Source organism: Helianthus annuus, chromosome 14, assembly GCF_002127325.2.
Source record: "Helianthus annuus cultivar XRQ/B chromosome 14, HanXRQr2.0-SUNRISE, whole genome shotgun sequence".
In the NCBI taxonomy this organism is placed as follows: Eukaryota; Viridiplantae; Streptophyta; class Magnoliopsida; order Asterales; family Asteraceae; genus Helianthus; species Helianthus annuus.
The window spans coordinates 132564326-132579498 of NC_035446.2; the positions used below are offsets into that span (position 1 = coordinate 132564326).

General features: G+C 35.0%; 1 protein-coding gene across 10 annotated transcripts; it reads right to left on the reverse strand.

The window, feature by feature from the left end:
* Positions 1 to 419: 419 nt before the first annotated feature.
* Positions 420 to 4555, reverse strand: LOC110903814. Of its 10 annotated transcripts, none has more exons than XR_002572183.2 (10): positions 4087 to 4538; positions 3870 to 3992; positions 3123 to 3187; positions 2732 to 3049; positions 2584 to 2643; positions 2332 to 2457; positions 2131 to 2247; positions 1927 to 2029; positions 791 to 851; positions 420 to 705 (listed from the first exon to the last, which is right to left on the reverse strand). XR_002572183.2 is itself a non-coding variant. In XM_022149597.2 (10 exons), coding segments are annotated over exons 4-9 (483 nt in total). In that variant the 5' UTR covers positions 2807 to 3049; positions 3123 to 3187; positions 3870 to 3992; positions 4087 to 4538; the 3' UTR covers positions 420 to 705; positions 807 to 849. The 10 variants fall into 10 exon arrangements, 8 of the variants coding, with proteins under 8 accessions (XP_022005289.1, XP_022005291.1, XP_022005292.1 ...); XM_022149597.2 differs by having other exon boundaries at positions 807 to 851; XM_022149599.2 differs by lacking the exon at positions 791 to 851 and adding an exon at positions 3529 to 3629 and having other exon boundaries at positions 2907 to 3049; positions 4087 to 4518.
* Between the last annotated feature and the right edge of the window lie 10618 nt (positions 4556 to 15173).

Genomic DNA, 15173 nt, shown 5'->3' on the forward strand with positions numbered 1-15173 from the left:
GTCAAAATAATTTGTGACCGCTCCTTGTTTGCCACATGACCAGCACTTTTTGCTACCAAATTGCTACGGTTGTTTTGCCATGGTTTTGGTACGATTTAGCCACCAATATTACCACTATTTAGCCACCAATTTGCTACCATTTAGTTGTCGTATATTACCACTATTTAGCCACCAATTTGCTACCATTTAGTTGTCGTATTGAACAGCTCTTTCATTGAATATTTGCTACCATTTAGCAACCACATTGAATATATGCTACCACATCTGTTTCCCTATTTCCACATTTCCTATTTTTTTCCTGTTGTTTTCATAACAATTACATTACAATAAAATTGCAAAATTATATAAATACTCAGATAAAATTACGAAATCCCAAAGTTATATAAAACATTTCTGTTATAGTTTTCCATGTTACAAAATCATATAAAACAACTTAATAATAAATACCAACTAAAATGTTAAATCACTGGAATTATCCTAATATGATAAACACCGAAACATTCAAAACCAAGTGTTTATAACATATCTAAGAACAATAGCTGTTAACATAGCTTCAACTTGTAATATCCTATTGAGCATAGTATATTTATCCACCTTATCTTTTTCTTTTTCAGCCGACGGCCCCGCAATAATTCTATTCAACTTTTCTTCTTCTCCATCCTTTCCCTCAACGAGCTCCTTGATAATCAAGTTTACCTTTTCAATCTACGAAACAACCAATAAAGAAAATCCAAAAGTCAGAATGAAAGAAAACTGATAACGGGTCAAGTTGGTTGAGGAAGAACAAAACCTAATCTTAGTTATACACTTCTAGTTTGTATAACGAGTTTATCAAATTCATTAGCTTGCTCCTACAGGGACAAAAGGGAATAAAGATAAGTACAAATTATTCAGATTTATTTAATTTAAGAACCCAGTCCAACTCATATAACATACCCTATTATCAACTACAATATTTTTCTATCATTCAGCATAGAATAACAGAGTAGCACATATTGAAGTTTTCTCCAACTCTTTCTTCTTACATGCCCATTATTATAGTTACAACTAATGTTTTATTTCCTAAATATAATTAGCAAAATAAATAAACCAACATACCCGTTATTTTAGTTATAACTAATGTTTTTTCCTAAACATAATTAGCATAACTAAACTAACATACCTGTATTATAGTTATAACTGATGCCATATTATCATTGGAGAGTTGAGACCATTAAACAGGTAGTTTTTGGTCTTGTCTTCTATCCTACCTATGGACCACTAGCCATATAAGCACACTCTATCTTCAGAGATAGATAATCCCATTCATTTCTTGTTAGCATAATTTAAAAGGATGGGGACTCTATTAACATAATATCAAGTGAAAAATAGTCTTCAACATCATTATTAGCTTGTAGATGGGTGGGCTAGTTGATGGGTAAAAACTGGTCTGAAACGGGTTAGTTTTTGTGTGGGCCAAAAGGGTTGGCTTGGTCGACAAACAAAACTTCTCATCCATTTTTCTATTTTTGTATATAGTTAATTAAATGATAACTAATGTATTCTAAGAGCTTTATAGAGACCCCAATGGTAAGAACTTGGTGACTTGATGGAACATACAAAAACAATAATAGTAGTTTATTACAATCATATATGAATATTTGAATGAATGCCTTAAGAGGATCTTAAAAATAAGATTATACTTTGAAAAAATTAACATGTTTGACCCATGTCTTTTAGTTAATATTTATATTTGATCAAAATTTGAGGTAAACGTACCCATCCCATTTAACCCATTTGGAACTAAGTGAACCCACACTACCACTGGTGTATGATTAAAATATGAAGTATTTTAATCCAAATTTGTTGGTTGCTCTCTAGGAGAACTTGAATAAACGACATCATCAAAAGAGTAGTGATAACATTAAAATGAGTCGAAAAACTTACATGGTAATTTAAGTTTGGAAAATTGAAGGTTGTGGAAATCCCCTATGCTCATGACTCCAAATTCACCAAATTTCAATCCAAAAAATCCCGTAATTTTGACAAGCTGGGTGTCAAAAAGATTAAATAAAGCCTAATGATTTATAAAGCTAAATATATTAAATGAATAGCGATAAATCATGCAGCTATATATACTTGCATACTAACCTGTGAGCCTCCTTCACCATTATCCGATGCTTTTCCTGTATACGAACTATCCAGTATGAACTCTCTTACTTTGCAGAGTGACCTCAGCCACTTTTTTGACTTTGGATGTCGATAAGTCTACATTGTGTTTTGTTTTTGGTTACCATTATAACAAACAAGTATAAATAAAAAAAGTTATAGTAGAGAGGATGAGTGGTTTACCTTGTCAACTCTATATCTTCCATTTGTTTCTGTACACTTATATTTCTTAACAGTCCACCCTTTTAAATTTTTTAGTAGTTCCAGCGGATCTATAGTAGTTTCATCAATTTGTCGGCGTGAAATTATCTGTTGAATAACAACTTCTTTTAGAAACAAATGGTAATTCAGCTTTCATATTCAAAAATAAAAAAGATTAGCATTAATAATTACAGAAATATATAATAATAAAATATGATCAAAAGAAACTTATACCTTCCCCATTATGGCAACAGTCGGAATACCGAGAGGGAATTGGAAAAGCAAATGCAGCCCCTACAAAGTAAAAAAAACAAAAGATGAGAAGGAAAAAACACTACGCGGTAAAGTAGAACTGATCATATGATTGAGAACTAAAGCAAACCGGATAGAAAAGAGTGTAGACACCTCTCTTCAGTGGTGGAGCTTGACCAAAAGTTCCGAGGGGGCGGAAAGTCATGGGACCCAATTTATATATTGTATAAATATTTAGGCAAAATAATTGGGGAGACAATCCTATTTAATTTTAAAAATTTTGGACGAAAAATAGGAAATTTTACATTTCTAACCGAAACACTGGCGGGCGGGTGCATCCCCCACTTTACACTAAGCTACGCCCCTGCCTCTCTTTGTCATAAATTCCAGGAAAGGTGGGCTCAAAATAGCATATAAATCCACAAAAGTAGCTGGAGTCGATGGACCTCTGAAAAAAGTGTGTATTGTTCACAACCCGACTAATCAAAAATATAGAGAGCGAATCAATAAATTATACTTACCCAATAAGTGATGTTGCATAGCGTAACTGAAGCTGTTTGACATCATCTCAATAAGACTGAAGCCTCTGAAAAAACAAGAAAAATACAATAAGCCATAAGGACTTATGTTGGTTTTAGATAAAATAATATAAGGGAACAGAAAGAATAGACATATAGATATGTATTTGTATAACAACTTCACATGTATTATATATTTCAAAAGATCTATAACAAGTTATCAATCATTGAGAATTTAACCCAACAGAAGGCCTTATGTTAATGACCCAACAAAAGCCCTTATTTTAATAACCTATCAATATTAAATATGAATATTACTAGCATTTTAGAGAAATTAACAGTACTCAAAAAGCTCATAGTGAGCAGGACAAAATCTTCATAAATGGCCAAAAAAAGTATTATATATTACCTATATAAATTCATCTCTGAATCAAACATAAAGCTGGTATATTAAACTCATATCCTTCCATCAATGAAATATTATAAACTGGTAACGATCTGAACAATTACCTGCATTGAAAAACTAAGGCTAGAGCTCAATACAAAAAGATTTAACATTACTGCATAGTAGACGAGTCTAAGTTCTTGAGCCTGGCATACAATACGACATCCACAACAACCTATATTAAACCTCAAGCTCACCAATACGGAAAAATACAACTAAAACCCTAGGTAACCAATCAAAACACAAATATAGAAAAAATATGAGACTAACAATAGGGAAACAGAGAGGGTTACGATGAGACTTACAATAATCATCACAGTCAAAGCCATTTTCTTCCTCCAAATAAAAATAACGTTCTGAAAAATCAAATTTGTTGCCTGCTTGCGTATTGGTTACTCATTACCGTTGCTTGAATGGATTAAGAGTCGCTAGCGCCGATGATGGAGAGAAAATCTTAAATTAAAATTTGCCATATCAACAAAAAACAAAAATGGGGAATGTGTGGGAAATCAAGAATTATACCTTGGAATGGGGAAGTAGCAAAACCCTAATCAAGAATTATACCTTCGAGTGGTGAAGTAGCAAAACCCTAATATGTGGGCGGATGGAGTGATGGCTATGTTTTTTGATTTAGACCTGGAATGGTGTACTGGAGTCTGGAGATATCTAGAGGTGATTAAAACCCTAATTAGTGGAGAGGTGTACAGGAGATATCAAGAGGTTATGTGAAACATGGATAACATATGGCGCACCAGAGTAAAAAAAAAAAAAAAAAAATTGAAATAAAGCCGCTTAAATTTCATTGGTCGCTAATACGGTGGCAATTCCACCACACCTTTTTATTTAGCCACGTTATTTTATAAATTATTATTTTTCTTACCAATTTGCAACCGAAAATAAATGGTCACAATTTTTTTTGACCGCCTAGCTACCATGTCATCTCAAATACGTCGAATTCACATTTTCGTGGGAAATTGGTGGCTAAATTTGCTACGGTTTTTTTAGGTGGCAAATTTTTGGTGACAATTGCCCAATTTTCTAGTAGTGTAATTTGGATCCTCCAACAGACAATTTGTTGCAATCTATTTTTTGTAAACACAAAAACGGAATAGAAACCGACTAGATAGTAGCATTGTAAATAAGTGCTACACTAACACTATGATGTATGGTGGTGAATCTAGAAAAAAACTAAAGGGGCAACGTATCTATAAAAAGGGGCAACGAAATCGAAAAAAACGTCAAATTTTTCCAAAATTTACACTAATTTTACACTACCGTCAGAGCGTCAAGGGGCAACGGAGGTTGCCCCTTGTTCTATGCTAGGTCCGCCCCTGATGTATGGAACATTATAGACACTATATGGTAAAAGGAATATGATATGTGTCTTGACGATTACACTATTACATGTGTTGATTATACTTTAGTGTGTGCATTCTTGCATACACTACATATGCATTCTTAGTAAAGTTTACGCATTGATGTATAGCATGTGTCTAATACCAGTGATACTTTAGTGTGTCCGTTGTTGCATACGCTACATATGCATTTAGTATAGTGTATGCATTAATCTTAGGTTAAGTGTGCTACTGATACTTTAGTGTTGCAATTGTTGCATACATTGCATATGAATTCTTAATATAGTATATGCATTACTATATACGCTAGTTGTGTTGCTGATAATATCTTTATAGTGTTCGCTTTGTTGCATATAGTGATATGCATTCTTTAAACGTGTGTTACTAATGATAATTGTATAATGTATGCGTAGTTGCTTTACATTGCACATGAATATAGCCTGGTTGCTTCTCACAAATATTGATCGACCTACTTTATAAAAAAAACTAGGTTATAACCCCGTGTATTACACGGGTTAAATAAATGAATTTTATATGTCAAATAATAAAACATTATCTTTTTAAAAGTCTCCTTTATTGCACGGGTTAAAGAAATGTAATTTTATATATTAAATAATAAAATAAGTTATATCTATAAGAACCACACGGGTTGAATAAATGTAATATTGTTTACCAAATAATAAAAAAAATTTATATTTTTAAAAACCCTCGTATATTACATGGGTTGAATAAATATGATTTTATATACCAAATAATAAAAAAAATATTTAAAAAAAAAACTAACGGATTTTTTTATATTTAAAGTAGGATAAGATTGAATATTAATCTGAACTAACGGATTTTTTTATATTTAAAGTGGGATAAGATTGAATATTAATCTTTATTTATTTAGTTAATATAAGATTGAAAAATCATATGATTGAATAGGTGGGAGGTTGTATGATTATAAATCGGTTAACCGTACTGAATGATAAAGATAATAGTGATTGTTGAACAAATTAATTAATCGAATGTAACAGAAACATTTGTGATGTTAGGTGGATTTTTTTTAGTTATTTGAAAGTTAATATCAACTTTCATAAAAAATGTAAATTTTTCAACTTGTCGATAATTTAAGCTTCCATTCAACCCATAATACTTAAACCAATCGAGATATTTAAGATTACATAGATAAGTTGAATTTATTAAATATGAATTCTTATTAGATTTGATTAAATATTATTGATAATAAAAATTTGTATTAGATTAGATTTTAGATTTGATTAAATATTATTAATAATAAAAATTTGTTGATTAAATATTATTGATAATAAAAATTTGTATTAGATTAGATTTTAGATTTGATTAAATATTATTAATAATAAAAATTTGTATTAATTTAGATTAAATATTATTATTATTATTAGTATTAATAATTTTAATCAATTAAATGAGAGAATAACAAGTGTCCCAAAACAGGTTTCTTTTATTATATAGTATAGATTAAAAAAAACCTTTAATTTTGAAATACCATGATCGGATTAACAAAGTTATGTATCTAACCAACATTTTGTAATGTTTCTGTCATACCCCAAGAATTATTATATATATTTTTTTTGAGAAAACACACTTTACCTTGGTGGTTTTAATTCGTATCCGTATTATGAATTTACATCGAGATAGATAGTAAACGGCCAAAAAGCTACGCTACTACCCCTTTTAATTCAAAACTAGAATATTTAGAATCACTTCACTCATCAAGAAATATATTATTATATTTTTAGCAACGTTGAGATATTTGAGAAGAATACAAGGATAGAAATTGAACTAACATAAAATATGTAGAGAAAAAAGATAAAGAATTAAAGATACAGGGCTGTGATTAACAATGAAGGGCCAAGCCAGTCAGTCAGACAAGGGACCAGCTGCTCATTTTGTTCTTTCAATTGCCAGTCAACTCAGTTTGACCAGCCTATACTTTATTTATTTTAACTTTAAAACAATAATCTTTTATTTACCTTTTTAAAAAGTTGATGGAAAAGAAAAGTAAAAGAATATGCACTGCAAAACATCACATTTGTCGAGTGACCAATGACTCCATGACATAACATCACCAAACTTTTGAAAAAAAATGAAGAATTACACTTTCGGAAAAAAATCTTATCATCTGTGTATTTTCTTTTTATTAATAAAGGTGTAATCTTCATGATTAAGTTGCGAGAGTTATAAAAACCTAAAGGTGCTTGTAATAAATGTAGAAACAACAATCTAATCAATTAGACTAGATAATGCTTAATTGGGTCCATAACTAAAAACACTACGAGACTTGATGTTATGAGAAGGAGAAGTGGAAGTTCTTTTTATAACTACCGTCTGACGTGAGAATAAATAATGATCTAAAGAGTAAATTGTAGTCAGAGTGAGAGTAAAAGGCAGAGGATCATTTCACCTTGATATAGTGTAGTATTTATATCCAAAGGAACAAGAGATGATTTGATGAGACGTCATTATTAAGAATATGCATTTGGTCCCCGCTGCCCTGACAATTAGTGTTCGCTGAGATAGGTGTGCGTCTGTGGACTCTATTGAGCACAACTCGCTTTCATGATGTCCTTGTTGTCTCTTTGATGTCAACCGTTAATGGAGGTTTAAGAAAGTGTGAATTTGTGTCGTGTGAGTGGTCAGATGTCGCTATCACTTTTACCTCATGTCTCTTCTACAATAACCATTAATGGAGATCACCTGATACAGTGATACGTGGACTGCCATCGGCTACACGTCTCTTTCATCTTGTACCCTTTGCCTCCTTCGTGCTGGCTTATCTCCATGTGGTGGGTGGGCCCTGCGGATGACTTGCTAAAGCCATCTGTCGGGTTGTAGGCTGGGTATAGGTTTTATTCGGACTTGCGGGGGAGCCGGTACGATACCTCTACAAGTCCCCTAGTCAAGTGTTTCTCCCGTGCTTGCAGATGTGCGGGTCAAGGACCAGACTATTTTGTGTTTTTATAACTTCCGGGGATGACTTTATGCGGGCAGGGACCCGCCATTGGTAAGCACTTGGTTGTACTTGTCTAACCTCCGATTGTGGATTGTTTTGCTGCGGACTACAGATGCTCGTTTAAATACTTTGAAAAGATTCCTTTGAGATAGGGTTGGTGAGGCTAATGAGACACGTGACACTATACTGTCGCATGACCCACGCCCCGTCAGCATTTTTTTTCGTCTATTGGCCCTTCGAAGTACTCGAGTAGGCACGTTTTCCCATCGCATTAAATGTAATGGGTATAAAAGGAGAAAAAAGGGTTATTTTTTCACGTCGTTTCAGTTTACTTCTCCGGTTACTCTCATTTTCTTCCTCTCGAAATTCAAAGATCCTCATCTTTTTCTTTCAATTTCTTATATATTAACAAATGGCTTCATCTTCAAACCTTAAACCATAAATCAAAACGGGGGGTCGTCGACTCGTCGTACAACGCCAATGTTAACAGACGCTCGGATTCCCATTAAATGGAAATATGAGTACTTTAATACTCTTGTTTGAAGTTATCAATCTTTCCCGGAGGAGTCGGAGATTGAATACCCCGATAAAGGGAATACGGCGGTGTAGCCTCCAGCTGACAAGATGGCCTTGTACTCATGGTTGTTTCTTGCTAGTCACTTCCGGCTCCGAATCATGATGTTTTTAGCCTCCTTTTTGATCCACTATGGGGTGCATATATCATAGATGCACCCTATGAGGATGATGTGGATGACACAGTTCGAGTTTTGCAGCAAGGATTTGAGAATCGAACCGATAAGGGAGATGATTCATGTTTTCTATAACTTGATTGGGAGAACGAGTTGGTATTCTTTTGCGCAACGCACTAGGGTCAAGTGCGTGCGCTTGAGTGTCACACCCCAATATTCCACGTATCACCGGTGGGCCCGGTGGGGTATCGTGACGTAGTTGATATCATCATAGTCAAACATACACAGAATAGCACAGCGGAAGTCTAGGAATAAAAATATTATTACAAACTCAATGTCTAAAAATATCAAAGTATTTACTAAAGACGAGTCTGTAATATCAAATCCACAGGAGGATCATTACAGAATGTTTAAAAATGAAGCTTAGCAGACTTTATGGTATCTTTAAGGATTTGCAAGATCCTCTTTTTCGACACCGAGCAACTCCCAGCCTATTACGAGTAGTACCTGCCACTTAGCCTTTTGAAAATACGTCAGTTTTCACTGGTAAATACAATTTAACCGACTCATTTGAAAAGAGTTTATGAAAATTGATTTGAGTGCACAAGGCACAAAACCTTTTATAACTTGGGACAATCTTTATAAGATCTTGTATACAGTTTTACATGTTTGTCATACATGTGGGGCCGGTTTGTAAGCCGGACATGATTAACTGACTCACCACTTATAGAACCCACAAAGGAGTTATCCCCAACTTGTGGGTAAATTAATATTTAGCATTTGCATCTGTCGGGTGCATGCCTGCACCCCGTGCATAGGTCGTGGCCATTAATAACTTAAATGAGCCAAGGATATCCAGGACACGGTCGTTAACCCCCAAATGTTTATGTTATCAAACAATACAGATTAAAACGGGTTATGCGGATTTATTAAATCACAATCCGACATAATAATCCCATACCCGACCAAGCGGTATTAATATACCGTATCCCAAGCCCGTATAGGGAAAATAAGTTAAAAGTATTTACCTAAGCTAATACTTGATTCACAGCAAAATAACTCAGTCGTATCCAATCTATCTAAATGCAGGTAGCTTTTACCGGGTGGCTCTAGTCTGGAGTGATGGTAATATATAACCAAATTCAGAATGCTAATGGTCTTATTTAAGTCATAGACTTAGACCGACTAGCTTGAAGTATCTAAAGCGGTACGATACGCTAGATTAAGCGATGACCGGAATAGAATGTTATTTAGACCCAACAAGTTTGGATACTTGTATAATATGGGTAAACTAAGCACATTCCAGATTTTGAGACATAAATGATTAGGTTAAACCCGTTTCGGCAAACATACGTAAACTAGTTACATAAACCGATCTGAACGCGTAAAATGCGTAACGGGTAACCAAATGAATCATATACAAGTTCCATATGTTATTATGCTTAGAATATTTCAATACATCAGTAGGATGTCAACATATATGCCCAATAAGTATTTAAAACCATTTTAAGTCCCGTAAGGGCATTTTGGTCATTTTAATATTTATAAAAGAGATGTTATAACAAACTGAAGTTCTGGTCCTTTCTAATTAGTAAAAATATTTATTTTATCTCATTACATCAGTAAGATATCATACATATGTGAGGTTTACCATTTATGGCCAAACTATGTCCCGAAAGGGCATTTTGGTCATTTCACATATGCTTTTACGGGCATTTTTGGAAGTCTGAGTTCTCGACTTATACCTACTATAATAATATTAAAATTTGTTTAAGAATTCAGTAGGTAACAAGTCTTAGGTGTTAATTATGGTTTAAAACCATACTATGCACCTAAATAGCGTAAAAATCGCTAATTGACGATAATTAAGGGGTTTTACGGAAATCTGAGATTTTGATCAGTTTTGAATGCTCAAAATAATTTATTTAATATATGAGATCAGTAGAAAAAGGTTTGGCATTCAAATCATTTGTAAATCTCATTTTATGCATGAAAAGGGTATTACCGTCATTTACTGAATAATACGAGAACTCTATGATATGATTAGTTTATAATCTGATCAATAACTCCAACAATCCCTAAAAATAATATCTTAACAGTAGGTAATGAGTTTCGGGTCAAAAACCAAGTTTAAACATGCTTTATGCAAGATATCGCAATTTACTTAGTTAAAAGCTTCTAATTACGATATCGAGCATAACTCCTATTTGGGACCAAGAACTGATGTCAAACTTTCGGGACAAGCTTAAATATCAGTAACAAAGGTTTTTGTCCTCTCACATTTCTAAAAATCTCATTCTTATGTCAAAAGGGCAAAATGGGAATTTATAAGCATATTAACGGAAACTAGCGTATAATTCAAACCACAAGGAACCATGCAATATAACTCCAGAGGGTTATACTACTGAATAATATGGTCCTAATGGAAGCTTAAATCATGGAAGAATCAAGCTTAATCGGGTCAGAACTGAAAAGTCAAAGCAAAGTCAAGCTTTTGCGACTTTCGGTTGTGAACCGACCTTAATCTTAGAATTGTCGAGTTGGACAGCTTAGACATGTTCTAATAATCATTTCTAAGTTATTAGAGTGTAAAAATATAATTTATAACCTCTGAATCCATAGTTTTAATTAATACCCACAAATCTGCCAAGTTTGACTTTTTACCTAAACGGTTTGACCCGACAATTAACTAAGCAAACGAAGGAATTAGGAGGTGCCCTTTCAGGGGTTAATCACCTACCTAACTACGGTCTTATACCCACTTTCAATTCGATCAGTGGCTGGACCATGAGAGTATAAAACGAAAGTCAAAGTAAATTCATGATACTTGACTTTTCGGCTTGAAAGAACACAAATCTGAACTAAGGAGTGGGATAGGGCACTTACAATTGGTCCATGCTATCTTTTCTACAAGAATATAAGTCCAACTCAGTCCAGGAGTTCCAAGTTTGAGAGTAGAGAAGTTGGAATGAGAAAGTGGTAAAGAAAAATGAATGGAACTCATCCTATATATAGTTTTTGAGATAAGATTGGATGATTAACAGGTGTTTGGAGGATTAATCAGATCCTTACACCTGTTATAGCAGCTGTCCTATTGTCTTGAAGCCCAAGGAAATGATTTGGATTGGCTAGGATGTGAATGGAGTAGTGGACAAGCAAAAACAGAAGGAAAAATTAACTGCAGCAGCAGATTTGGGCCTCGTGGCCCGCGTAAATGTCTGGCCCAGACTTTCGCGGCCCGCTTGGGCTTCTGGTTCAGATTCAAAGTTTGGCAGCTTGGCAGTTTTAGTCCCTGTACTCACAAAATGCTATTTTTGACACATTTGGGGCCCGGAAACTCAAGTTTAAGGCTCTACAAGGTCGATAATGTTTAGGGGGCTCAAAATATGTCTGGAACACTCTCGGATATCGGTTCGTTTGGCCGAACAGTCACGTTTTGCGTCTAATTACGACGGAATACGCACGGACGCTAAAAATGGTCCAAAACACGCGACGAGTGGAATTTTATCATGCCGCACACTAAAATAAAATATTTTAGTGCTTACATAAATTTTTGGGTGTACGGGGATGTTCAGAATTTAAGATATGCGCGAAAGTGCAAACTTGTGCACTTTTTGACACTTTTAGTCCCTGTATGACCTAAAAGTTTATTTTTGCGCACCAAACACCTCTAAGCCTATATCTAAGCTATATAAAGGATGAATAGGGTATATTTAACTCGTGGATATAATCCGGAAGGTCCGTTATCAAACGATTCGACCTACATTTGCAGTTTGACGCAATTAGTCCTTTAATTGCGCTATGTAGCGTATAATGTCGTTTAATGAGATTCAAGCCTTCTATAGCCCATAATGGGCCTCCTCGAATGTATGTCCAATTATTACAATGCTCCGGTTCGCTTAAAAGGTCCCCGAGAGGCGTAAATTCAAAAGTTGACGCTTTTGGTCCCTCTAATGCGCAAACTTGCGCATATCATCGTTTAATAGCATCGAAGCCTTATCTAGTCCATGTTAGGCATTCTCGAGAGTATTATAATACATCACAATGCTTTGGGTTCGCTAAAAGGTCATTCAAAGGTATAATTAAACATGTTGACGCTTTTAACCCCTCTAACTTTCAAACTTGCGCATAACTACAGTTATTGGCATAAAAGCCTTACATAGCCGATATTTGGCATTCCTGAGAATATGATGAAACATAATGAAGCTCTCGGTTTGTTAAAAGGTCACTCAGAGGTAAGAATTAACATGTTGACACTTTTAACCCTTCGACGCGCAAACTTTCACATAATTACGCAAACGGCTCCTCTCGTCCAACAAGTGGCTCAATTGAGAATACGGACACCGTATAAGGTCACTCAGAGGCCTAGATTAGGCATGTTGACGCTTTCAGTCCTTCTATAAACAAAGTTTTCGTTTTTGATGAAAATAGTCCCTCATAGTCAACGTTTGACTTTATTAGGGTTCATTACATGTGTCATCACATCATTGGACACGATTTTACAAGGTGTTACATCCTCACCCCTTAAAAGAAATCTCGACCCCGAGATTTGCTCCAAAAAGATGTAAGTACTTTCCGTCGTAAACTGAACTTAACTTCCACAGTCATTTAGCACCTTTACGGGTATTTCAGTTGACTTATCCATTAGGTGCTTACTCCTTTTCGGAGTTTCTTAACCTGTCGATCCTTCATCGATATAGGTCTTTCCATAAACCTCAGGCTTTATACGTCTTCATGAGACATTGCTAGGGATTTATCAGCTAGGCATTTCTTTAAGTTAGAAATGTGGGACACATCGTGAATTCCACTGAGCTCCTTAGGCAGGTTTAGCTTAAGCTACACCACATTCGATGATCTCGAATGATTTATACATCCAAGGGTTAACTTGCTCTATATACCGAAATGTATTGTACTCTTTCATGTCTGATATTTCGATAGAGCTTCGTTCCCCATTTGGAACTTCAAGAGATTTGCGCCTCTTGTTCGCATTGCTCTATTACCGAATACTGGCAGTTTTCAGATGATTACGAATTCATAATATCCTATCCATCATCTTTATGACAAATCTCATATCCTGATAATTGGGCTTTCCCAATTTCGTACCCAACAAATGGGTGTTGGCTATTTCTCCCAAACAAGGTCTCCAAAGGAGCAGCCTTCATGCTTATACCACGCTTTTGGTTATAAGAATTTATTCAGGGTGAGATAGTTATTCCAACTACTACCCGAATCAGTCTTAAGGAATCAACTATCCTCATGGTTAGTCGAACAAGTCGACGATCCTGGGCAGCTAATAACGATTCTCAATCGTTCCTTAGTTAGGTTGCAATAACCAATGCACAAGCGTATTACCTTACGCTTTCTTTTATCAACCATAATTAGAGCTCTTAAGATGATGAGCTAAGTTATACAAGCCTTTCTCCAAAAACTCATCTGGTTGATTCTCAGCTCTTCCATTTCCGTTAATGCTTACCAATATAGGGTTGCTGTAACAGATGCAGCTCCTAACAGGATGTCAATCCAAATCCCATTTTGCCTCTCAGGAGGTAAAACGGAGTATCTCTATAGAGAGGATAATCAAGTTTTCCAAATATGATAGATGTAACTTCAATCTTCGGCCTTGGTCCAATTATCGTCGATCGTGTCACGCAATGACACATCAGTTTTACGAGTGCATGGATGCCTTAAGTAGAGTCTCCTACCTTGACATTTCTATTATGGATATCTCCTTTGAATACCACTAGCTGACTTTAGTACAATACGACCATTGGAATATCTTAGTGGCCCCATGCATTAAACTTCCATACTGATCAGGCATGGACATAATCTATTGGACGCACTGGGATACGCAATCCTCATATGGCACTTTTGTCAATCATAGTTAGCACTCGCAGTTGATAAAATCAATGAGAAAAGAAAAATAATTTAAAATAACATATATGGTCGTACTCTATTCAAGGAAGAGTACTTTTAGATTATACAGAAAGATCATTGCTGATAATAGGAGAATCGGTCTCTCAGGTTTCATTGGTAAGTGATGAGGAATGTACTTGACGACATCATGTACTGCCTTTTGACATTCATCAGGTGAGTTCAGGCATTTCTTTTCTCAGCCTTTCCATACTTAGCTGCGTCTTCTTTGGCAGCCTTATGGCATCAATTTCTGATATGGCCTTACTCACCACAGCCGTAACAGACTGCATTCCTTATGTCCCTATATTCATGGGACTGATGACTAGTTCCTTTGCAGATGCCACACTGCTTTGGTCTTTGATCTATTCGACACTGTCCCCAGTGTCTTTTATAACAAGTCTCACATACAGGCTTCTTACTGAACTTATGATAGTTCTTATTAAGCCCGTAATTTGCTCTTTTTCTTCGATTTCTGGGAGTTATCCTCCTCCCTTGTTCATACTTCACATTCGAAGTGCGAACAAATCTCTTTTCACGAGCAATTGATTGAGGTTTTGAATGAAATTCAGAGCGAGAAGCATTCGGCTCTTTGAATTGTTTCATGACCTTTTCCATGGTCTTTCAAACTACTGCATCAATCACTGCTTGGGGATTAACTCCATTAACATTGAGGTC

Bases quoted from the DNA above. Each gene is read 5' to 3' on its own strand.
- LOC110903814 (XM_022149592.2), bottom strand. From the start codon at position 2,806: ATGACTTTCCGCCCCCTCGGAACTTTTGGTCAAGCTCCACCACTGAAG. The intron at 2,644-2,731 runs GTTTGCTTTAGT...TTTACTTTGTAG, and splicing joins TCTACACTCTTTTCTATCCG to GGGCTGCATTTGCTTTTCCA. The intron at 2,030-2,130 runs GTTAGTATGCAA...TTTGACACCCAG, and splicing joins ATGGTGAAGGAGGCTCACAG to CTTGTCAAAATTACGGGATT.